Consider the following 25,633-nt stretch of genomic DNA (forward strand, 5'->3'; position numbering starts at 1 on the left):
GGATGCAAAATGGAGAGTGTGAGAGGTGCAGCTTATCATTCGCCTCATCTGCAGCCATTGGTGGTGGAACTAGGAGTGTGTAAGTGTTGGGGGGGGCTGCTGCCTCATTCCCTGGCTTGACCTGGTTTCCATTATCTATATGGTTTACCATTTGGTTCAATGGCTCTCAGCACCCCCGCTATACAAATTGTTGCAGCATCTCTAGTGACACAGAGGGCCAGCCTCTGAAACAACACTGCCCAGGTGTCAGGGCCTGACATGTCAGTATCACTTCCCGTCTCTGCAGCGCTAAGTAGGCTGACTATTAAACAAACCATGCCGGCCCCACAGACCCGCTGCACAGCCGGGCCCCAGAGCTGCCCCATCCCCCTAGCAGCCTCTCCCCGCCGCCGCCCTGCACAGGTCGGGTTCGCTTCTAACTAAGCGCGGGCGGGGAGGGGGGTGGCAGTGTCGGGCAGTGACACCCGCACGAGACAGAGACAGAGACATATCCCCGGCCCGCCCCGCCCCTCCCGGACAGCCGGGGAGGGGGCGTGGCTTGATCCCCCTGCTAGCGGGGGCTCGGTCTATGCGGTCACTTCCTGTGTTGCTGGGTTGCTAGGTAACGTGTATGGCCGAGAGGGCCGGCTGGGGGTGGGGCTCAGTCTCCGCCCCTCTGCTCCGGCCGATGCAGCTGCGACGGCAGGAGCGGAGCGGCCGCTGCCCAGCGCCTAGAGCGAGCCCCCTTCGGACGGGCCCGCGCGGGTACGGGACAGGCAGCTACGGGAGGTGGGACCCGTCTGCCGAACCGCGGCCGCAGGGCCCGGCCCGGCCCGGCCCGTGGGGCAGGGGACATCCCCGGGGGAGACCCGGCGACCTGCGCGGGCGGCGCTGTCCCGTCCCGTCCCGTCCTGTCCCGGGGTTGGGTTTCGGCGGCTCAGAGCCCGCGTGCGCCCTGCGGCGTAGACACGCCCGGGCTGCCCGAGCGGCGGGGGCTGGCCAGATGAATCTCCCCTTCGGGGTCGATCCTTGGTTGAAGCGAGGCTCACTCTGCTCCGCTGTTTCAATCCCCAGGAGAGATTTGAACTCACGGGATCAGAGAGCGGAGTGCGTGGAAGCCAGACGTACCTGCATAAGAGTCCTTTCCTCAAACCGCTTCCTCGCCATGTCAGCTGAAGATATTGGCACCACTTTAGCGTATACCAAGAGCCCCAAGGTCTCCCGAAGAACCACTTTTCAGGTAAATGATTTCACCCCCTCTGCTCTGATGACAATGTGGCCAGCTCTACACTAGTAAAGTTTTGCCAGCATAGCTAAACTAGCAAACCCTACTAGTGTAGGTACTGCTTATCCTAGCAAAAATGTGCTTTTACCACATTGGCGAGTGCAACAAAAACACTTTTATGCTGGTACATGAATAATGGAGTTTTTCCCTGTGTAGAAATGTCACCAAAAATCATACCCCTAAACAACATTGCTATACTGGCTAAAGTTTCTACTGAAGATCTGGTTTTGGTTACTAAGGTTAGAGATAAAAGCATCTCTGCTGTCAACATGCCGATAAAGAAAAAATTTAAACATACACTTTCCTGTCTTAAAAGTAGAATTGACATTCATCTTTAGTTTCTGTGCGCTTCTTTAGAAAGATCATACAGAGGTTTTTTTGATCTCCTAAATGTACACAATAATTGCCCTAGTTTAAAGTAAATTGCCCGCTTTTTAAACTAATAAAAGCAAGGAACTTCAGACTACAAATCTGGGGTAACTTTTACATGCATCCTGTTTGTTACAATAGCTTTGGCATTTGTCTTGAAAAGATTTTAGCACATGCTTAACTTCTAAGTCAATGGGATATGGTTAAAGATAAGCACATGCATAAATTTTTGCAAGACCAGGGTTTAAGTGTTGAGAGTTGGAGATGATGTTTACAGAAGACACCTCCTGTCTTTTTCTAGTAACAAACTACACACCAGGTGACTGAGGAAAAGAAAAACTTGGTCTTGAAAATTTTATTCTGGTGCTTCTAAGATTTCCTGTTAGGTATATTATTATTTTTAGTTCCTCGCTTACCCATTAACAGATCCTTTTCTTTTGGCAGTTGATGATGTCTGTATTTTCTAGCTAGATTCTATAGGACCTGAAAAGATCTATGTGGCCTCTCTGTGAAAACACATTCATAAAGATTATATGCACTTTATTGGAAGGTCTAACTGTTTCCAGGTTGTTAGTGGCTGGTAATTTTTGAGCAAGAAAATGCTCTCCTATTGGCTAACTTAGAAGGGGCGCTGTCTAGCATGCTGGCTTTTGTGGATTCCATTCTTCAATGCTTATCTCTCCCCATTCATCCTAGCTGTTATGGTTGCAAAGAAAATCTTCAAAATGTGAAGTGAGTATAGCTGATGCAGAGATATCTGCCTAAGTCTGTGGAGAACTTGAAACAGTAGTTCAAATATGTTAACTTCCCCATTAATTTCAATGTGAGCTAACTTGGTTGTCAGTGGTGATACTGTAAATATGACCATTATTAACAATTTCACCTCTAATCATAGTAATACAAATAATAATAATAATAAAGAAGAGGAATTGTCATATTATGAAGAGCTACATAGTTATTTCTAGAAGTGGAGAAGGTGCTCAAAATATATATAAACTAAGATGCGCGTAGGCTTTTATCAATACATGGCAATGCTGCAGAGGGGGGTCCAACTGAAGTTGTTTTTCTGAAAGGTGGATCAGCTTACAAAATTTTGGGAAACACTACTTTAGACTAGTTTGCTCTCCCACTCACTCCAAAGATTCATATCTGTTATTGTCCCAAAACATTTTTTTTTTTGTAGTGGGAAGAATGAATGTTGAACCTCAAGAAATGTTTCTTTCCTTTTGAATAAAATATTAAAATATTTCAGGATGAGCTACAAGAAGCAATTTCTGCTCGTGCAGCCAGACAGCAAACTGCGGAGTACTCAGATGACTTTGACAGTGATGAAGATGGTATGTTAAACAGCAGCAGTTTTGTTTGTATTTTCTCTCCACCCTTCACTAATAGATCCCTAAAAATCCTTTGGCGCCAATATGGTTCAATGTACCAAGATTCCACATTACATCAACTCCTAAATTATGAACCCTGTCCTGCTCAATAAAGTTAGGATCAGAACTCCCACTGACATTTGTGGGCGTGAGATTGGGCCTTTGTTTTTCCTCAGTCCAGTGCCTGTTTATTTGTTAGGATTTTTTACTTTTTTCTGTAGACAAAGCCCTAATGGATCCATTAACTCCCAATTTGGGGTCTTGTCTGTTAAGGGAAGTATGTCATAATGTAATTTGAAGTGACTTCATCCATGTGATACCTCACCACATCTGCCAGACCTTTTAGATTACATTGATGTGCAAAGGCTGAGACTTCCCTTTACAGACAGACTTCACAGCAAGCCCCTTCCTGCATTTTACATGTTACTTTGATACTTCTGTGTTCTTTAGTGGCCCTTTTTTTTCCCCCCCCTCCCCTGAAAGAACTCCTATCAAATAGCAATAACAGTGGCAGGGTTCTATAAAACAGCTTCCTTAATCAAAACTACATTTTGAGGTGCTGTATAGAACAGGGCAGGGACCATGTCTTATTTGCAGTTTACAATGTAAATTTCAATTGAACACAACTAGTGAGTGTAACAATAGAAGGGACTCAGAAATGCTCCAGTATAAGATCTCATAGTTGCTCATTTGATGGTATGTGTCCATCTTTATGCTTCTGCTTAAAAGAGATTTATTTATTTTTTAATTAACTCACTTTTTGTAGCAGTGGACAAGTGGGGTTTTAGAAGACACTTGAATCTGGTGACTGGCAGGAATTAACTAATGAATAGGGTTCAGAATTGAAAAAGGCAGGAGACAGGAGTGGGAGAAAGAAGCAAAGTAAGTCGTTTGGTGTCACTGGTGGGGGCATAATAAGAGGTAAGGTCAAGGATGTTGGCCAGGGCAGGGTTGTACAAAGAATTTTCTTATGGTATAAAATATGAGATTGTATCTTTTATACATCAAATACTAATCTAATATAGAAATTGATGAAAATATATTGTTTTGGGATGTTCTAGAAGAACTTTCTGAAGATAATTCAGCTGTTGAAAACACAATTAAGAAATCAGTTGCCTTTGAGACTACCCTCTCAGATGATGAGACTATTCAGAAAAAGTCACTTTTGAAACGTGAAATTGCTGATGATTTGACTTCACCATTATATGAAGAAAAACATCAACAGATGACCATTTTGAAAAGTCAAAACTCAAATTCTGACAGAGTACATGAAACAGAGTGTTCATTTGCTGAAGAATCAACTTGTGACGGTAGTGAAGGTGACCACTGTAATCAATCACATATGGCTGTACTACAGAATGAAAGGGAAGAAATTACTCAACATGAATTTGAAAACAAACCAGTACCAAAGCTAAGGGAGCACAGAATCAAAAATGGATCCTCATCAGGTAAAAAAAAAAAAAAAAGCACTTTAATATTGTCACTGCTATTTGTGTATTCATATTATAATATTTTTAAAGGAATCTAATGTTGGGCAAAGTATTAGAATTATTTAGACTTCAGTATTGGGTGTGATTTCAGTATCTTTAATATCAAAGAAGATCAGAGTTTTTAACTAATCTTTTTTTAAATGCTCCTTTAATATTCTACAACTGCCTGCCATAAGTAACTAGATAAACTGACAAATGCTAGGCAAATACAAGATTGCTGAAATCACATGATAGACTGTGTCACAAAGAGTACTATGGTAAGCCGCACTCTGGGACTTGCACTATATTTTAGCAGTGTCCACAAGGGACATTACTGCATGCCAAGCTAGTTCACTGTTGATTCACACCCTGGCATGCCATGCATCGTGCCACGTATCAATGATATTTTACCTTGAGATAAATCCATGGCTCATTTACTATTAATCCTGAGAAAATACAAACTATAATGAACAGTGCATGATGAACAGTAGCAAATACTTCGTAAATTCCCCTCCACACACACACACATGATGGCAGAAAAGCTTCAGATATTTTAATCTGAAAATTTTACTTTTGACACTTCTCTTTTCAGTGTGTGACAGGTCTGGGGTTCTAAACTCATAAACAAAACTTCTGATGTGTTTTATCTAAAAATCAAGTACACAACACCTACATCCCATCTCCAATAGGCAACAATTTTAAATTATCTCATGATTAGATAATTTGATATACTCTGTGGTCAGTGACTTCCTCTAATGAAGGATCAGCTTGGTCTCTTTCTTTGATAGCTCTCTTGGCTTATTTGAGATTGCATTCACTTTATTTATTTGAAAGTCCCTCCTCCCACTAAGAGTTTAATTAGAGTTTAAGCAGCATGGGTGGTCTTGATGAGTCCTCTGCACTAGTATTTTACCCTTATTTGCACTATAGGGCTTATGAAATGATATTTTAGAAAAGGGCACTGAGCACACACATTGTATTATTACTTCCTAGCTCTGGGTTTGGACGTTCATTTTGGATATGAGGTAGCATGCAGAGGAGCGCACCAAGAAACACATGTCAGTGTTCCCTCTCTTCTGAATGAATCTAGTCCTTGTGAAAGATGTCAGGCAGGATAGCTGCATGGAAGGGGGAGGGAGGGGGTGAATATCCCAGTAGTCACCTGGTCCTTCCAACCACCCTTTTTATTGCATTTATAGTTTTTCCCATGAATTTGCTCTGTTCTGCCTTGTGCAGAGGGAAGCACATTATATGTAAAGAGTCCAGTAGACCTATAAAAAGAATAGAATAGGATCACAATGGAAGGTCTTCCCACTAAAGTGCTGCATTAGACACATGCTATTTTTCCAGGTTTACCGTCTATTAGGTCTGTCTTCTTGGCCCCAGATAAACACCTAAGTATAATACTCAAAAGTGTATATCTATACATGTACAGAGAACATACTAAATTGAAAAATGAACTTCTGGCCTGTGTCTTTAGATTACATTCAAAAGCTTCAAAATTTTGGTTAAAATTTCTGAAGAAATAATTTTTAACTCTCTCTGTCATATGTGGCTGCATTTGTTCTGGTTTGTTTGTTTTCATCCTCATTGTAGTAAGAGCCTCAGAACACTTCACTTTTTTAAATATACCATGATCACTGACTTGCTGTGCTTGCTGCTTATTTACAGAAGTTAGTCAAACTAAACTGACAAAATAATATTCCAAACTGAATAAAGTATCTTTAGTGGATGATGTTGAAATAACAATATTTGTTGTCAGCTGAGAATGTCAGCATTTCTGCACTGGATGATCGTTGTAAACCATCACCTCAACCAAGAAGTATGTTAAGAAAGAGCAGCCATGTAGAAGACAAAGATGTTGCCAGGACAGAAGATAAGACTTCTTCTAGTTACAGATTATCATCTTTTTCTGCACCATCCTCCCTAACTAGGCTGAGTGACAAAATAACAACATCTGAGAAAAGGGCACTTGCTGAAAGCCCTAGTCCGGAGGTAAGAGCATGATTGTAGTATCTAATATATATATGCATAGTTAACTATTTTTTTCTTCCACGTATGTTTTGCTTATTCTAGAATAACATCTTCTATATTAGAAGGTTTTTTCCAAACACTTTTTTTGTTTACCCGTGATTCCATTTTCCATAACAAAAAACAAAAACAAAAAAAGGGGGAGGGAGTAATGCATTTAATTGAGTTTTCAAACAGCATTGCCCCTTATATTGAAAAAGTAGAGCTTCTATGGGAAAAAGTCCCCTACAACCGCAGCTTTGAGCATTCTGTTGCCTTGCTGTATCTCTATTGATCTACAAGGAAGTAGTTCTCAACTATACATCGATAGCTCTGGGAGACAGGTAGCATTGGCAGAATTTGATCTTTATTTTTGATAATTTCAATGAATAATACCAGCTGCATCTGACAAAGTGGGTTGCAGCCCACAAAAGCTTATGCCCGCAGAAATTTGTTAGTCTTTAAGGTGCTACAGGACCCTCGTTTTTTTTGTTTTTGTTTTAGAAGCAAGTTAACTGATTTTGATTTGGTGTGATTTCATGTGGTTGCTTATGCTGTCACTTTCTGCTTTAAGGGTCCATGGCTAACAAGCTCTTCAGCACCATTCCCTATTCATTTTCCTTCAGCTGATGAAACATCTGGAGACTCCAATTTGTTAATATATGGAGAAGGCTCTTCAAAAGGTAGAAATCCAAATACTTCATATAGAAGCAGTACTTGAAAATGTACAACCAGTGAAATAATTGAATAACTTAGCATAAGCAACTTTTAAAGGGCTGATACTGTTCTTCACGACGTCAATGTAATCTTTTATTTCCATTGATGGGGTGGATCAACCCTACATTTATTTTAGGAACCTGAGACTAACTATAGTATGCATCAGCTATGTATTATTGGTGTGAGTTTGTTGCAGAGGAATAGTCAATAAAGCTACATCTACACTACACACTGCGTTTGGCATCCTATAATATGCATACCCATGTAGCCCCCTCTAACATAGCTATAAATAATAGTGTAGCCATTGGGGCACGACTTAGGTGAGTAAAGAGATACCTGAATTATGTGGGTAGGTATGTGAATACATACCATGCACATTCTCTACCCACCCAAGCCGTGCCTCCTTATCTACACTGCTGTATTCCTACTTCTGGAGCCTTTCCCCTCCATAGGAAAATACCCTCAGCCAGGAGAAGGTTCTGGCATGGGGAGGCATCAGGGTTTCCCAGCTGCCTTCCCCAGCCAGAGCCTTTCACTGACATGTGTAGCTCCTTTTCACTGGGGTGTGTAGCTACTCTGCATGCTGCTGAAAGTGGTGTGTAGTGTTGGCATAGCCTAAGGTGACTTCGGAAAAGTTTACTATAGTTACATTAACAAATTGAAATCGTAACTGATGTTGTTTGCAGGTCCTTTGTTAGAACCAGTCTGAAGAGTCCCAGAAAGCATGATATATAAAAACCAGATAAATATTATTTTTTTAGAGACATTAAAATTTGAGAAACGAGCTCTTACCTTTGCTCATGTTCTGTGTACTTAATACTGTCTAAAATCTCTGCGACTTGCTTAAACCAATGCTCCTGAATTTCTCTCTCCATTCCAACCTAATCCCTTTCTTCAATTAATAATCTCCATCTGCCTGCAAATCTCCCTCATCTTCCTTCACCCCTTCCAGACACAGAACTATCATACCAACTGAATTGACAAACTATTTGGTCACTATTTCATATATAATGAGAGGATGGTCTTGTGGAAATTACAATACCTGCATTCTGTTCCTGGTTATGTGAACTTGCTCAAGTTACTTAACCTCTCTGTATCTCTGTTTAACCATTGCTTAAATGGGGATGATAAATATTATTTTGTTTCTGCGATGTACAAGAAACAAATATACAGAGAATCCATGCTCCAAGGAGTTTATAATATGTAAGACTGACTCAGGTTGACAAGATGCACAGGCAAACCATAGGAGAAATTAACAGTAGTAGTGTTTAAATGGGGCCCACTCTGTGCTGTGTGCTATAGAATATGTAGTAAAAGGTAGTCTTTGTCCTGAAAAGTTTACAATGTATACAAGATGGACAAAGGGTGGAACAAAAGGATATAACATATAAACAGAGTGATGACTGGAAAATGTCATGTAATATCTATATTTAATTTGGACTCTTGTGTTGAAGAATACATTTGATGTGGGTAAATGCTGTGGGCATTATGGATGAAGCAAATCTTTTGGAGAGCTTTGACTATGGAAGATAGTGAGCCATGGTGTACTGGATGGGAGAGGTTTTCCATGCATAGGGGCAACATGGAAGGAAGAGATGAAGTAGTGAAGATGAGGACATCCATGGAGCAAAGGAAAAAGGACAAATATGATAGACAAGCAATGTTGAGATGTAGTCTGGAGCAGATTTGTGCAGGGCATTGAAAGAGAAAATGAGAAATTTAAACTGGATACCGCAGTCTGTAGGTAGGGGAACAAATGGAATGCAGGAATTACTGTAGTCTGAACTGGCAAGGAAGATATTACAATAATAATGGTTGTCTTTATAATATCGCACTTTTCAACTAGAGATCTCAAAGCACTAGTACTGTAATCTCCATCTTCCAAACTGAGGCATAGAAATAAAGTAATTTGCTCAAAGTCACTCAGTAAATCAATGGCAGAGCTAGCAATAGAACTCAGATGTCCCAGCTTGCAGTCCAGTGCCCTGTCCACCAGCTCCATAGGACAATGGCAGGTGTTCCAGTTTAATTAATGTTTGTAAAATCCTCTAAAATCTACAATTGGAAAGTGATATATAAATAAAATATGCAAACTTTACTTATCTGCAGGAGACAGAAACTTGTTTACAAAATAAATACAAAAATTGTGCACACTCATTTGTACCCTGGACTTTCCAATGACCTAGTTTTCATGCCTTCAAATTAGAACTTCTCCAAATGTCACCTCATAGAAGCCTTGCATAATACAGAGATCTCCAATTCTTTGTCTTTAGACCTCACTCCTCAAATTGAGGGCCCAGCTCACCTTCCATAGGTGCAGTGATCTAGCTAATCCCCAGTTACTTCTTCCTTTCAGATTTCCACCAAAAATGTGCACAGGAATGTAACTTCAGAGTTATTACGGCTCCTCTTGACTTTTGTCTTTAAACTGTTTTACAGGTATAGAAATAGTATATTTATCACAGTGTAGATCACATTAGGAATACCAGTTTAAAGCCTTTTAAAAATGAGTGAAAATTAATGATTATTCCAGTTAGGCATAAATGTAGCCTTTGATTTATATATTTTTTTTAATTTCTCATAAAAAAACCACCACCAGCTACTTAGCAAAATTTTCTTTTTCCAAAGAGGAAAATGTGTATATGAATCAGAAATAGCATATAAAATGTTTTTTGCCATTATTTTGCAAAAACTTCCACAGTACTTCTGTGGACACCAGAGTATTTCTTTATGTGATCCAGGTGTTTCTTGCTATTACTTTCTATATTAAAAGCTTGTCTGGATATGATCATGTGACTAATAGTTTACAGTTTTGTTGAGCCGTTTTATCTCAAAACTGCTGCTACTTGCCTTAAAATAAAAAATATATTTGTTGCAGCAGTAATATTAATTTGTAATATGATTTTATGTATACTTTTGTAAGTCATTAAAGCATAAGAAGATAATTTGTCTTGCATCAAGATTAATAAGCTTTTTCATATATGAATATTCTAAGTATTGTTTACAAATATCTGAATTAACGAACCACAAACTCTTTCTTAAAAAATGCATCTCTTGACGTCTCATCCCCCCTCTCCATATTGAATTTTTTCCTTGCTTTAGGCCAGGATCCAACAGAAGATGACGACTGCAGTAATTTCATATTGGAGAATAATGGCAGAAAATCCCCATCTGTGATAGAACTAATGATGACTACAGTGTATGAAAAAACTAACAAACTACAGAAATCAACTGATGACCAGTTTGAAGAAAATTTGCAATCATTGGAAGAGCAATTCATTGCTGATGGCATAAAGGAAATGTCACTGAATGATAAATCTGAAGACATGGTGGAAGTGAGCACTTCAGTTGACTCAGATAAGGTATCTTTTGACATATATATATATATATATTTTGTTAATAATTTATAATAATGTCCTAGAAGCTTAAATGAAAAGTTTTCATATTAAGCTTGTTGGTTCCATCTTGTATATATACAGATATTATTTTATAATATAAACAGTACTAGAAATCACCCATTACTTTCTGGTTTCTGGCATTGTTTCTGTCATGAAATAGCATCAATTTTAAGGAGATGAGGGGAGCATACATTCAATGAATGTTGGAAACAAATTAAAGGTACCAAACTTTGGGCTTGTTGGCCTTATTTAAATCCACTTCTGGAATTTAAAATAAACTGGATCAGATCTTTAGGAGGTGTAAACTGGTTTAGATTAATTGAGGTGAATAATTTATACCAGCAGAGGGCCTAACTCACTATATTTTTTTAAGTGCTGGTCACACCAGTGATTTGTATAATGCCATATAAAAGGCAAAAGGAGAATATACTTATACTTAGGTTGTAAGCTTTTCAGGACTGGGACTGTCTTTTGTTTATGCCTAGCACACTGGGGTCTTGGTCCATAACTAGGGTTGTTCAGCACTCCGTTAATACAAATAATAATAACTGTATTCTATCTACTTTCTCTTTCTGTATTAGGACCCTTTTAAAATGTAATCCTAACTAAATAGTGGTGTTTCTGTGTAAAGTACTATAATGGAGATTATGGTATACCTTATTATGATCTTTACTTATAAGAACTTGTGTCACATCTTGGCTATATTTTGTTGATTATAACAAGCACAAAGAATGACAGTAAGTATTTATGCACTTTTCTTGCATTTATATTTTGCATTTTTGTATTTTTTAAAGCCTCTGATACAGCATTTACAAGCTATATGCTGCAGAGCTGGTTTTATTGTTTGACAGTACATACAATATATTTTTTTCTCTTTTGGGTTTGTTAGAAAGAAGTTGAAAATAAGGAGATACTTCCACAAAAAGTGAAACCTTCTTCATCAGGCAGGTAAGAAAAAGATACTGATAAGTAAAAGTTTATAATCTGATCCTATAGGATGTGATCTCTTCAGAAAGGTAAGGTACACATTATCAGAACGCCCTGGCCTCTCACTCACTCCCACCATCACCTAATCACCAACCAGCATTTCCGTCTTTGGTGGCAATATTTGGCCTTCTGAGGAAGGGTCCTGTAGGAGGGGAGGTGCAGTTTTTTTGCAGGGTGTCAACCCTCCACAGCTCCACTGGTAGATAGGACCCACCAAAGGCCTTTATCAAAATCTTCATCTGTTTCTACCACGGGACCCACAAGTGACTCTAGCCCATAGTTTATACCTATCTCAACAGATTCATGTTCTTGTTAGGTTAAAGCATGTAGGGCTTTTAATACTTGAACTGAAATTATGGGGTTTGTGGAGTTCACATTCTGTATTGGGTTGACTAGCAGAATTTTTGTTGCTCCTGCAGTTTATTTTAGTAGTGATTAAACTGCACATAAAAGCAGAAATGAACAGTTCAGGCTCTCTCCTCCTCTTCCCCACTGAAAGATATAATCATGTGAAAACAGGATTATAGGCAATGTCTGGATGTAACTTTAATGAGAAGGGGCTCTACCTGGCATCCACTATAAGAAACTGGAAGCTTATTTTGATATATTTGTGAATTGCTGCTTCACAGGTCTCTGACCTCTACCTACTTGAAGAAAGCTGGGAAAACCATCCCTTCATCTACAACTACATCTTCTCAATATTTGGGAACATTAAAGGTGTTGGACAACAAGCACTTACAAAAATACAGTGCCGAGCTTGATAAAGCAGATAGTTTACGAGCAGCTGTTTATCAGGTAAATTTTGGCATATCCAAAGCCTCTATGAAAATTCCTGCCAATGAGAATAAAAGCCTGTTAATAATAATCAAGATCTATATGCACCTTTCTTAAATCAAGACTTTTTTAATTTTAAAAAAATTGTGCTTCACTACAAAGCATATGAGTCAAGAAAGGTGGATTCAGATGAGAAAGAAACATACTTAACCAAATTTTACTTTTGTGGCAAAATGTTTTAAAACACAGTAGATGATTTCTATTATTGCATTTGTTACTTTTAAAAATTATTTTTAATTGTATCCTACAGATTTTTTTCCCTGTATTTTCTGTTCCTAAGGCATTTTTCATGGGAAAGATAAAAAGAGCTTGATGTCAGATCTTACCTTTTTCCCTAGAGCAGCATAATCTTTCTGAATTCCGCTGCCCTCTGTATAAAATTAGCATAAATCTCAACTGTTTATTGATCATAAGGTGTTTCCGGATGAGGAAAATCATATTCACTTAACTAAACAATTTAATTGTTCTAAAACATGCTGTCTCAAGTACTTTGTGTGCATTGACTCATGGCCACTTTCTAAAGTCAGATAGTCTGCATTAAGATGTTTTAGCTTTTCAGTATAACATACTAAACACATGAACAAATCTACAAAATTTGACCCTGATCCTGAAAACACTTACCCACTTCTAAAACTTTATGAATGTGTATAGCCCATTGAAGTTGATGGGATGAGGATTTTTCATTGCAAATATTTTTGAATTAAACATACAATAGGTCTAGATTTTTTCCCCCCGAATTTTGTGACCTTATAGATCCTCAATGGTTAAAATATATTCTATACTTTTAAAACAAAAATCACCCAGGAGAAACTTACAATATTGGTTTTAGATATTTATATTAACAAATTTAGTAGCTGCAGCTCATTCTTGCACATGTATACATGGTAATGCTTTCTTTGCTCCCCAAAATCTATTCTTCTGAGACCCCATTGAAGATTTTGAGAAGTAGTGTTGTATCATTTGTATTGGTCCAGCACCAACCCCCAGCATTGTAACATTGGAGATAAATCAACCAGTTAGCTCCTTCTTCTTTCCTTCCCTTTCATGCTCACATTCTCTTTTCTTTTATTTCCATACTGCAATCTTTTGGTTAAAATAAAGTTCTTAATTTTTTACGTATTATGTTAAAAGTTGAAACCTTTGATCAGAATATTTTGTGTGCTGCAGATCCTCAGAATGTGGTGTAAGTGACACCTCACTCATCCAGATGGGCTTATTGCTATAGCACATATAAAATATGATGATGATTGTTATATATGAAAACAGAAATACTGTAAGATTGTCTATGGTCATTCCATCAGGTATTGCTGTATCAATAATATTCAGTTACTATGATACAAGATCTAGTTACGGCTTAAAAGTCTTCAGCTACAGCTTTTTCCTTAATCTTATAGGATTGGTTGGAAAAGAAAAGAGTCTTTCTACTGGAGCTGCAGAGAATTAAAAGGAACAAAGCAGAAAATTTAAAGTACACAAATGAAAAGGTTTGCTTAAATTTAAATATTTGATTAAATAGGAGTTAGCCAACTGTCATTCTATAAAGTAATGCCATTGTAGTATTGGGGTGTACTTATAAAAGAAAAAGAAACACAGAAGTGAAATAGAGTGGTCTCTTCCCAGGAAAACCCGTTATGGTCCCCCTTCATTGGGCTACTTTGCAACCACTCTGCTATCAGCAGGCATCTCTAATTCATAGCCAGTCCCAGTGTATGTGGAATGGAGCTGATGTAATAGCTCTTATATGTCCTAATTCTTTTGGCTGCCGTGGGGAATGTGGTTGGAGAAAAGAGGGTTCTGGCAGGTGCTTCCCTGTACCCTCACCATACCAGGATGCCATATGGTACCTTGGCAGCTCCCTTCATGTTTCACTTAGTGCTTCTTGACTGCATCCAACAGTCTGGGTCCATCTTTGTATTTTTATGATGATCATTATGGGATAGTCTGTTTTTCAACCATGAAGTTTAAAGAAGTTATGTATCTGAAGATTTTCATTCTTTGTCTTCATGCACTTCTATATTCAGCTGTACATAAGCATCAACATTTAGAGCAACATGTAAGCAATTACATTAGATTAATCTTCCTTAATTATTTAATAAAGTTCCTTAATTTTTCCCATTTAAGAACTAAAATTTTTTTATACACAATGTTCAGAAATGTGAATCATAGTAATTTTTATATCAACAAATATATATTGGAAATAGCCTTAGCTTGTAGGCCATAAAAATGGTCATGCTTGAGCAGTAGTTCAAATCACAACTTAACAATTAATTTAAAATGTTTTCTGCAAGTCAGTTTGTTTTTCATCATTTCTTTGGCTAACGCTACATTTGAGAATGAGTTTAGGAAATGCAAAGTTTTCTGAAGTATAAACTTTTCTTATGTAGAAAGAAACTTCTAAAAAAGAAGAAGCAATTGCATCTTTTGAAGCCTGGAAGGCAATGAAAGAAAGAGAAGCAAAAAAGAAAGTAGCTGAAAAAAAGAAGCTTGAGGAGTTGAAGAAACGGAGAGCCGCAGAACTCAGTGAAGAGAAAAAAGAAGAAGCGCAAAAGGCAGTGAGAAATCTATACCTGACAGACATTTAACTCAAGCGAGTTTTTAGTAAAAATGTAGTTGATAACAACAAGAGATGGACCCAAACCATAACCCTGGATCTGGGCACCTCAATATTTGGGAAAATTCATATCCAGATTGTCTTCTTTGTAGCAGAAGCTAATCTATCATCCTATGCATATACACACAGTTTTTCCTATTGACTTTTAGTTTTTTTAATGTGAAATACTTTGTTCTGCATATTTACAGTAATTAATCAGCACAGTAACATGTTGCCCAGCAGAGAGGCTCTTCTAATGAGCTGAGAGTAGTAAATTCTTACTGCTCCTTGTAGTAGTATCCTCTTCTGAGTTACCAAAGGGCAACCCTGTGAATGAGTAATCCAAAGGGGGATGGGTAGAAAAGGAAAAATATCTATAATGTAAGGGAAGTTTTGGAACAAAGATGTTAGGCAACTTTGCTGATGGATTTGAGGTCTTCTTTAGGCATTTGAAAAATGGAAAGAAAAGAAAGCAGAACATCTAAGAGAGCAAAATAGAAAGGAAAAACGAGCTGAAAGAGTCAAGAAGAAGAAAGAAGAGGAAACTGTTGCAGAAAAGAAACGGGAGAGCTTGTCTGCTGTTGATAAATGGTACTGCTACAGAAGATTTACTTATGTGACTATGTGTGGGCCAGCACCTATATCTAATCATTTTGCAGGGAATAGAAGGCACACTGGATTAAATCCTCTCTGCAGGCCTGAATGCACAAGAGACTGAGGATTCTTGATTCTCAGATAAATGAGTGGGAGGGAAGGGTTCTTAGCAGTTCACAGGATCAGACCATTTGTTCCCAAGTGTGAGTGTGAGCCTTATTTTAGTTCACATTTGTCACTTTATAAAACTTGCAATACAGCTTCTTTTCAATCTGCTGAATTGAAAGTCTCTTTTCAAGAAAGACCAATGATTTGAAAAGTATAAATGTTGCAAATCAGAAGTGAGGTACATTGGGTAGCATGTATCTTGTGCTACCAATCCCACGCTTAATTACTAAATCAGGACTAAAAAAGCAAGCCCTACAACATTGGGTATGAATTAGGGATGTAAAAATTAGTTTAATTAAAAATCCATTTTATTTTTAGAACATTTAAATGGTTATATGCGTTGTGGGGGGGAGGGACAGGAGCCGTGCTGGGCTCAGCTCCTCACTACCAAGTGAGGAGCTGCCCAGCTGCGGCTCACCCAGCGTGCAGAGCCGCAGCTGGGCAGGTCTCACTCTCTGGGAGCTGAATAGAGCCTACTGCCCAGTTGCAGGCTACCCCTCCCCTGTGCTGGGTTCTGCACCTCCCTGCTGCTGGTGGAGAGCGGAGCCCAGCTGCAGCTATCTGTCTGTGCTGGGCTCCACACCTCCCTGCTGCTTGCAGGGAGCCGAGCCCAGCTGCAGATACCCTCCCTCCCCTGCTGTGGGCTACCCACCTCCCCACGCTAGGCTCCATGCCTCCCCAGTCTGTATTCTACCCTGACACCATTGCCCGCCGAGGACATCAGTTGGCGGCTCCTCCATGGAGCCATGAGCACAGGCATGTTCCTGGCGCGGTTCACCCCTTGCCCCGACACCTGCCCCTTCTGCGGCATGAGGGAGACCCTAGCGCATGCTTATCTGGAGTGCGCCAGGCTGCAGCCCCTCTTCCGGCTCCTCCAGAACCTCCTGCTGAAGTTCTGGCTGCACTTTTCCCCACACTTGTTTTTATATGCACACCCAGTCCGTGGCCCCACAAAGTCGCGGGACCTCCTTGTCAACTTCCTTCTGGCCCTGGCCAAAGTGGCCATCTATAACACCAGGGAGAGGAGGTTGGCTGGGGGGGGGGGCGCCCTGCGACTGTGGAGCCTATTTCTGTTTTAAAAAAAAAAAAGCAAGAGCTACCCAGCTGCTCTCGCTGACGGGGAGCCGAGCCCAGCTGGCGCTTTCCTCCCCCCCCCCCCAGTTTAAACGGTAATCAGCTGTTTAAAATGTTTAAACAGCTGATTACCGTTTAAACAGTTACACTTTTATATCCCTAGTTTGAATATAGTCTATTGTGTTCCTTGGAAATTGATAGAATATCTTGACAAACCAGATATATTCACCAGTACATGAAATATATGTCTGCTGAATAAATTATTTTTAATGGCACCCAGAATTGTGCTGTGTGCTTGACAGAACAAGTGAGGCTGATTCCAACCCTGAAAAGCTGATAGTCTTATTTTAGATATGACACAAAGTGTGAGAGACGGGAGAAGGAAGGAAAAAGATTACAATAATACCAAAGGGTAATGCAGTTTATGCATATGCATATCTTTATGGTTCAGAGAGTTTGTGCACATGTGGGTGGTCTTTGAAGTTTTTTTAAAGCTTTGTTTGTAGTTTATCCACAAAATACGTTATCGAATTGGTCATTGGACATAAATGTCAGTGCGTGGCACTATTCAGGATGTTTGGTTAACCAATCACATTTGCAGCATTTCTTTAATTCAATTAATAGTATCTTCTATTTCTCTCCATCAATATTTAGGAATGAGAAGAAGGAAGAATTTATAAAACATAAGAAGGCAGAAAAAATCCAAGAGAAAAGAAAGCAAGAAATAGAACAAGTTGAGAGGGAAGAAAAAGATAAAAGAGCTGTGGATGAATATGAAAGATGGCTGGTAAAAATATTTTTTCACACTTTACTATATTTACCCTTGTGTTTTTTAACAAATAATGTCTGTGAATAATTTTTTAATTGTAATCTTCAATTCTTTTCATTATGTTATGAAAGTTGCCAGATGATGGCAGTAGTATACCTTTTCATACAGTTCCTTTGAGGGTTATTTTAGCAAATCACTTACAAAGTTCATTGTGTATTTCATCTGGCATACATGGGAAATATTCTCCCTACCTATATCCCATAGAGTTCTTTGCATTTTACAGTCAGTGAAAGTACAGTCTTTTCTTCTCCCATTCAATGTCAGGAAGAGCCAGCTCTGAAGGGCCAACTGAGCACAGCACAGCACCAGCAAAGGCTAGAAGCAGCACCAGCTGCAAAAGTGAGTGAATTTAGATTCAAGGAAACAGTTTTAAATATGGGGAGTTGTATAAATCAGAATATATAAAAACAGTTATGTTGAGGATTGAGATTACCTCCATTTGATAGGAAGGGATGACCTCTGATGTGCTATTGTGCGGGAAAAGTCATTGAGAGCCTTTTCTGTCCCACAAAACCAACAAGGCAAGATTTCTTCACTGCCACTCAAGGGAACACTAGGAGAGAGACAGCTAATACACAGGATCATATACTTTGCTCTCAAATGGGTATGATATGCTGATTAGAAGAGTGTCTAGCCTATTCTGCCCCTATCCCATCCCCACCAGCACTTGTGGTGATGCCGTCAGCAGCACACTGAGGCACCAATCCTGCAAACACAGGTGCTTCACTTCAGTGGGACTACTTACATGCTTAAAGCTAAGTATGTGCAAAAGTGTTTGCAGGATCCAGTGCCTAACTGGCATGCTTGTTGCTGCTCTTCTGAACAGGAGCAGATTGTACCCCACATCACATCTTCTCTGTCCATTTTGTCTGAATTCTTGCCTTTGGCTGAACCTGAGTGTCCTTATTGTGGAGGTCACATGTGGAGCCAATGTTTCTGTTCATCCTTGCTCTGCTGGCCAGAGCTGTATTTAGGTTTATATAACAGTAGTGAGAATGTAAAACTTTCACTTTCTAAAAACTTCGGGAAAGAACACTTGTTTGATTCTGTTGGTCAATTTATTATGCAGGTAATTAGAAGGATTTTTTGTGTGTACCCAGATTATTGGTCTCAGTAGTTCTAAGAAGGTAAATAAATAAAAAAGTGTTCTATTAAAATAAGAATTTTGGGGAAAAACAAGTAACAGTATCAAACTGATAGTAATTGCAGTGAAAATCTATTAATTTTTCCCACTATAAATCAGTAGGGAAAAGTAGCTTTGAGAATTAATTAAATCTCTCAGCTCATGGAGCAAACGGGAGCCTTTATGGACAGCACAAAACAGGAATTTAAAAGTCCTTCCTAAATATTTCTAAAACATAAAAATACAATAGAACAAAGAATCTGTTATTGAAATGTCATACTGTGGTGTAGTGTTCATTGATTGTGTGCATGCTTGTCTCAAGGTAAGTGCATGGAGAGGATTTTTCCATCTTGGAATTCAAACCCTAGAAATGGAGACATTGAGTTTTCACTATTAACACTTCAAAAACTCTAACATGAAATAAGATAACCTTAAACTGAGGTGTTTGCCATACAATTAGCACAGTAATTAAGATTCTGTTTTTGTGATGTTATTTGCCTCTTAGCTGATCAATTTAATAACAATACTGGTTTGACTTCCATTTTGTGATATTCTAAATATTATGGAGTTGTATAAATACTTAAAATAGATTAACAGATGCACATAGGCACATTATAATGTTTGCCAACTTATATACTAACAGCCACATCTGGTCCTAGCTGGTGAGGAGTGAGATTTCAAATTCTTTCAAATCTACAAATCTTGGAGATTAGTATAGTGTAGCAAGTTTATATACCCTCTAAGAAGCTTGGACCATATTCTGAAGGTTAGCACTACTCAGCACCCAGTATTTAACATTATAAATGTGTTCGGTGCATCATGAGATGAATGCATTCTAGGAGTTGCAGTAAGTTGAATTAGATGGTTGTTACAGATTTGTTGGTTTTCGGTGTTGGAAATAACTGAGTTGTATGATTTTATAGATATATGTTAATAAGGCTTATTTTGAAAGATTTTATATATTGGAAATCCAGCCCCGTGGTGGTGTAGTAGTAGTGATCAGCAGCGTTGAAACATGGGCTTTACTACTGTTCTTGTTATCTGTCTTCCTGATGCTTCATTAACTGCATAAAACAAAATCATTATGTTGCAGCCACACTGCCATGGGTTATGGTCTTGTCGGATGTTGTAAATGAAGAAAGGCTATGTTCACTCATAAATTCGGCTCAAGCTGGTGAGCTAAAAATAGCAGTGCAGACATTGAGGGTCAGGCAGCAGCTCAGGCTCTCAAGCCCACTCAGCCCCTTGGGCCTGAGCGTGGCTGGTAGCCCAAGTCTCCTCTGGATCCGCAGCATCCATGCTGCTATTTTTAGCATGCTAGCTCAAGCCCTGCTAGCACAAGCCTGTCTACCAGGCTGGGACGCTCACTCCCAACTGCAGTGTAAACATACTCCAAAACGGAGTCTATGAAACAAATATTATTTAATGTATGACAGGCTACAGCTGCTATTTTGTTTCTTACTGCATCGCTTCCATAATTCTGATTGTTTCCCTCAACACCTGGGTGCACACAATCCTCTTATTTACTATTTGGGAAGGAGGGAGGATTTTGGTAATTTATTATTTGGGAAGGAGGGAGGTTTCTGGTAAGTTATTTCTCTTGTGCAAATGGCTGTGTGTGTTGGAGGGGTGGGAGAGATGATAGGGAAAGGGCCCTGTTGGTGGGATTTGCTTCTCAAATGCTCTCTTTAAAAACCAAGCGAACAAAAACAAGAACACTCAATCTGCAAAAAACAGTCATTAATGCAAATTAAGGTTAGCAATTGAAACCTTGAGAAATCAAGAAATTCTTAATTAAGATGCCCAGACCCGCTTTAATGTTCATCCTGGAGTATATGCTTTGCAATTATGTGTTTCCTCAAACAAATACACTAAGCAGCATGTACATAGTAATACAGTTTTACATATAGCAAAGATGCAATTCCTTTGTAAGATATTGTTTAAGTACTGGCCATTAGTGATATGATAAATCCTTCTTTTTAATAATTAGACATCAAATGCCAGTCCTAAAATTTATTTCTATACTCAGTACAGATTCCAGATTTACTTCAATTAACTTAATACTAAAACACATCTGCAGCATGTGTGCAGATATTCCAAACAGTGTGCACTAATCATATATTTATTCAATTTTAGAGTATATTCCCATCCTAAACTCATATGCAGCTCAGTATTTGAAAAACAATATAAAATATTTGCCTTAGAGAGTACAAACTCCTTCCTCCTCAAATCGTTACAATGTTCCCTTAGAAAATCCTAAAGAAGTAACTTGCAGCTTGACTGAAGGTCAAAATGCTCAGGGTTTGTCAGTCAAATGAAGGTTTGCGTGGGCGTGGAGAGAAGAGCAGCAGCAGCTTGTGGAGGCAAGAGTTAAGTTAAGTCAACTAGTCTGGAACCTCAAAGCTTATATTATCATTTGGGCCCAAGATATCCCTTGATTTCAGTGGAACAATTACATGTGAATTTGGCCCAACCAGACTGCCCATGCCTAATTCAACGGTATTGTAGAAAGGGTAAGAGTTCACATTTGGGAATTCATTGACTGCCATTTTGAAATTTCTGTTGGAAACCAAGGTTATCAGCAGAATGAATTATAAATATTTTACAAAGGAACAAACTAAAAATTTCACAGAATGTGAAATTATTTTTGCAAACATTGTGCTCACCTTCAGTGTTCTTATTTCCCAATGCTATGTTTGAAACTATAAAAAAATAAAAAAAAGTCATTAGAACCTTTTGACACTGTTAGCATAACATTAAAATGGCAGATATTTGTTATAGCTAAACTGTTAAAAACTTGTTTTATTACAACATAATGCCAGTGTAATTTAGAAAGCGCTGATAGGTACAGACATCAAACTCCATCGCTTTTTATTGAAAACAATATTTAACATTGGGATTCAAGAGTCCTAAATTTGAGACATTAAGATGTGAATAGTCAGTTGAAGATAAATAATGTAATTATCTTCCTATGCTTTGTATGTCATGCTCTGTGTTTGGATAGTGCATAGAATAGCTCAACTCCAAGCATCCACTTGAAACTTGGAGAAAAGTAAGTCTGTATCATGTATAATACATTGCTCATGCTGTGTAGCTGTATTTCTATAAGGGATGCTAAAATGAGCTTCTAGACACAACTCCCCATTGTACATTAACATTACCTCTATATCTTCTATATAAGAAGATTCCAGGATTGTCACTCAGTCTTTGTGTAAGTCTGAAACGTAGAACCTCTGAGTCAGAGTGAAGCGATGGATACAGCTGCAGACATGGTTGAGAGCACTTTTTGTTTAGAATATCTCCAGGTTTAGTCATTGCTGGGAATTATAGTCTGTTACCATCCAATGTTTAAGTTCTCAACCATTTTTAGCTTTTTCACATTTTATGAATTGCACTCATGAAACATCATGGGCTTTCAGCTTGTATCTTTTGTAAAACAGTAATTATTTAATTTTCCTTTGACAGTACTTCTATGATACAACCTTCTCTATTTCCAGGAAAAGAAAGAAAGGAGGCACCAGACTGATAAAAAGCAAAAGAAGCTCCAGGTTATCCTTGAAGATGAAACCCCTCCTCCCTGGAGCCCGCCTGGCAAAGCTGTGTCCTCAAGGAACTACTGAGATGTCCATTGCCATTTGTGAGGGAAGTTCATGTCCAAAGTTCTGACACTGTCTAATCATCCATATTTCACAACAACAGACTTTAAAGTGAATTGATATTGGCTCTTACATCCTTTCTTTTTTAGGGTGATTTTTTTTTAGTCTCTTCAGTTGGAACAATTGAGGGTATGTCTTAAATAACTCAGTTGTTCTTTTCCATTATATTTCATCAAAAGACTAATTTATTTGGTTTTTTGTATTTAACTTCTTTGTTAAACCTTGTCAGTTGGCCCTTTGGGGGAAAGGGCACGCAGGGCCAGACTCTTAACACCTTTCTTCATACAAATTGCATCTTACCCCTCAAGTGGTGCTACAGAAGTTGGTGGGTTTGCTTCTGGAATCAGGTGCTATTGAGCCTGAGTAAGAATGTCAGAATCTGGCCCAAAATGAGTGGTCAAGCAAGTGCTAGGTATGTTCCCATACAATGTGCTGGGTAAAGAAGTAGAAAATACTTTAAATTGTCATTCAAGCATAGCTACAGAGCCAAATTATTTATAAACCAGTAAACAATCTCTGAAGGTTGACAGGGGGAATAAATATAGTAAGCAAAAAGAAGTGAAAAAACAATCCTGAGGCTTTTACTGTATGATGAGACTTGCAGTGTGTAGCTATGCAGAACGCAAGGATAGCTTAGGCTTTTGCAACAGCACAAATGTCTTACGGTTTTTATGTTTTGAGTTTAAAGGACTAACGCTATCCCCTGAAAAGGATCATTCAGAGTTGCCCTGACTGTGTTTAACTAGAGTAAACTCTGTCCTTGTTGAATCAAGAGTGGCAAGTCTATTCCATGGAAAGGGCCAAAGTATATTTTTATGATCCATGGGCAAAGCCTATAATATTAGGGCCATATGCTACCTTGATCTGCAGCAGAGCGCCCACTGATGTGCAAAGATTGATGCTAAGGTATGGGCCTTCTTTACTAACTAAACTTTTAAGTCCAAATTCCATTTTCAGATACACTCAGGTATATGCACAGTAACTTCACTAATTGTCATTATAACTGGATTTATTCCAAAGAACATGAGAAGAGAACTTGCCCATACATTGTAGCATTTCTGTTTTGTTAAGCACAGCTCAGTAGTGAAAAATGACATGCTCTTCTAGGCTCATTGCTACTCCTGCTCTTTGCTTTTAGACACCAGTATGTGTAGTTGCCTGTTCTGCTCACAGTTGTGGTAAATGCACGTATTAGGCATAGTTATTTGAAAATCTGGGATGTAGGGTCATGGTTAGATCTATGAATTAACACCACATTGATATGACTAGGGGGCAGTTGCAACCTCACAGCTGTTTTAGGCTGTTGGCAAACTCATGGTGACAACTTGGTAATGGTTAAACTGTTTTCACTTTTGGAAGATTATCTTCTCATCTATAGAAATTTATTTACTTATTTTTAAAATGCAAATTACATTCCACAGAATCTGAATATGGCATTGGGGCCAGAAATCTCTGCAGTAGACTGTATTTTGGCACAAATGAGCTAAATGGTGGTCCACCTAAAGGAAAACGGCTGAGCTGTTAATCGCACCATAGTCTTTATGTACATTCAAGCTATTTTCTACATTCTCGAGGAAGCAGACAATAGGGGTGTCTTCTGTCATTTCCTACAAACTGTATGATGATAGTCTTTTTTATGGTCAACAGTAAAACAATGCAATTTTGTTTTATAAACATGCCCAAAGGGTGAAACATTCACTGGACCTGGCAGACTATCTAAATTATTTTGAGGTGGTTTTGTGTAGTCAAAATTACCAAACATTGTTTCATCTTTACCAGCCAGATAGTTACATGAGTAAGCTATTAGAAGTCTCCCTGTCTTTTGTTGGTTAATTTCCTCTCCATTTTAGAAACAGTTGCAAGGCTCCTAGGCCAAATTTTTTAAACATCATGGCTTCTATTCATCAATCTTCTAAACTCAGATTGTTGTTAATGCAAGTCTTCCTCAATTTTGAGCTTTAATAATAGCTCCAGACTTTCTACCTGAGTTTGTATTCTGAACAGATCACTTATAGTTTAGATACAGTATCTTCTCACATAGTTTTACTGAACTTTCTTACCATATTAAAATAAGAACCATTTCCATGCTTCTAGTTAGTCTAACAGCCTCCTCCAGGAAGCGGAGGAGAGTTTGATAAACCCATTAGCTATACAAAATCATATTTGGCACAAATGGTAGCAAAACTGTGAGCATGTGTTTTTGTTTTGTTTTGGTTTTTTTTGCTCGGCAGCACAGTTCTGTTGCTTTCTTCACCTCAGCTAAGTTGTATGCTGTTTATAAATCACTGGGACACATTGGCTTTATATTTTAATCTAACCTAGAGCATCCCCCCTCATGCAATTTTAGAGAACGGGAAGCCACAAATCTAGTGAGCAGTGAGATCTTTCCAGTTTCTTCACTCATTTCAGTAAGGGCTTTGAGATCCCATTTGTCCTTTCTATTTTTCAGTAGTAGGCAATGTAGCCCACTAAAGGCTGCATTTCAGACATGTCTTATTATGTGAATATGTATCTAATTTATAAAGAATATTTATGTGGACCATAATTGTTCCTCTTGTACTTATGCTTTACAGGTTAAATTCACTGCTGATATAGGCAAGTGTATCTCTGAAGTCAGTCAGGTTTCTCCTGTTTGTGCCAACATTGAATTTGGTCCCATTATCAATTCTTAGTGTGGGCTCTAGTATTGTGAATTCATAATTCAGAGTTTTTGCAAGGCTTAATTACCTTTATTACAGTCAGTTTAAAAAACTGGTTACTTGTGCATCCAGCATTACCTCTTTTTCCTACAGTAAAATTAAAGCATCAAAAGATTAAGAATCAACTTTCTTTTTTAAAACAGAGCTTGGTTTTTGTTGGGTTTTTTGTTTTTTGTTTTTGTTTTTAAGTTATGAGACCCAGAAAGCATATCAAGCTAATTAACCTTTTTCTTAAATAGTCTAGTGGCAAAACAGTTCTTTTCACAAAACAGTTGCTTTCACTGTGAATTTTCTGGTAAATTTCATCCTAGAATATAATTTTTATGACCAGAGTGTAAATTTGAAAATTAAAGTTTTTAAATTCTTGGGGGGTGTCTGTAATAACATTCGCTATAAAGCAAAAAAAAACCCCAAAACCTTTACACCACAATTTCAAAGCTATTGGTTGTGTCTGTAGGCATATATTAAAAGGGGGGGGG

At 38.4% G+C, this 25,633-nt stretch overlaps 1 protein-coding gene across 4 annotated transcripts; it reads left to right on the top strand.

The window, feature by feature from the left end:
* Positions 1–667: 667 nt before the first annotated feature.
* On the top strand, positions 668–25,279 carry MAP9 (microtubule associated protein 9). Of its 4 annotated transcripts, none has more exons than XM_067551850.1 (15): positions 668–744; positions 1,054–1,219; positions 2,886–2,970; positions 4,068–4,454; positions 6,238–6,470; positions 7,060–7,168; positions 10,305–10,564; positions 11,490–11,548; positions 12,217–12,382; positions 13,816–13,905; positions 14,806–14,973; positions 15,457–15,602; positions 17,502–17,634; positions 17,941–18,015; positions 22,297–25,279. In XM_067551850.1, exons 1-15 carry the CDS (start codon positions 668–670, stop codon positions 22,417–22,419), a joined length of 2,277 nt encoding a protein of 758 aa, XP_067407951.1. In that variant the 3' UTR covers positions 22,420–25,279. The 4 variants fall into 4 exon arrangements, with proteins under 4 accessions (XP_067407951.1, XP_067407952.1, XP_067407953.1 ...); XM_067551851.1 differs by having other exon boundaries at positions 14,806–14,970; XM_067551852.1 differs by lacking the exon at positions 17,941–18,015.
* Positions 25,280–25,633: the final 354 nt, after the last annotated feature.

This window comes from Emydura macquarii, unplaced genomic scaffold, assembly GCF_026122565.2.
Source record: "Emydura macquarii macquarii isolate MOO-44397 ecotype Brisbane River unplaced genomic scaffold, CSIRO-AGI_Emac_v2 contig_1363, whole genome shotgun sequence".
In the NCBI taxonomy this organism is placed as follows: domain Eukaryota; kingdom Metazoa; phylum Chordata; order Testudines; family Chelidae; genus Emydura; species Emydura macquarii.

Excerpts from the sequence above, each read along its gene's own strand:
- MAP9 (XM_067551850.1), top strand. The coding sequence starts at position 668 with ATGCAGCTGCGACGGCAGGAGCGGAGCGGCCGCTGCCCAGCGCCTAGA. Across the intron at positions 2,971-4,067 it reads CTTTGACAGTGATGAAGATG|AAGAACTTTCTGAAGATAAT; the intron begins GTATGTTAAACA and ends GGGATGTTCTAG. Across the intron at positions 12,383-13,815 it reads TACGAGCAGCTGTTTATCAG|GATTGGTTGGAAAAGAAAAG; the intron begins GTAAATTTTGGC and ends TTAATCTTATAG.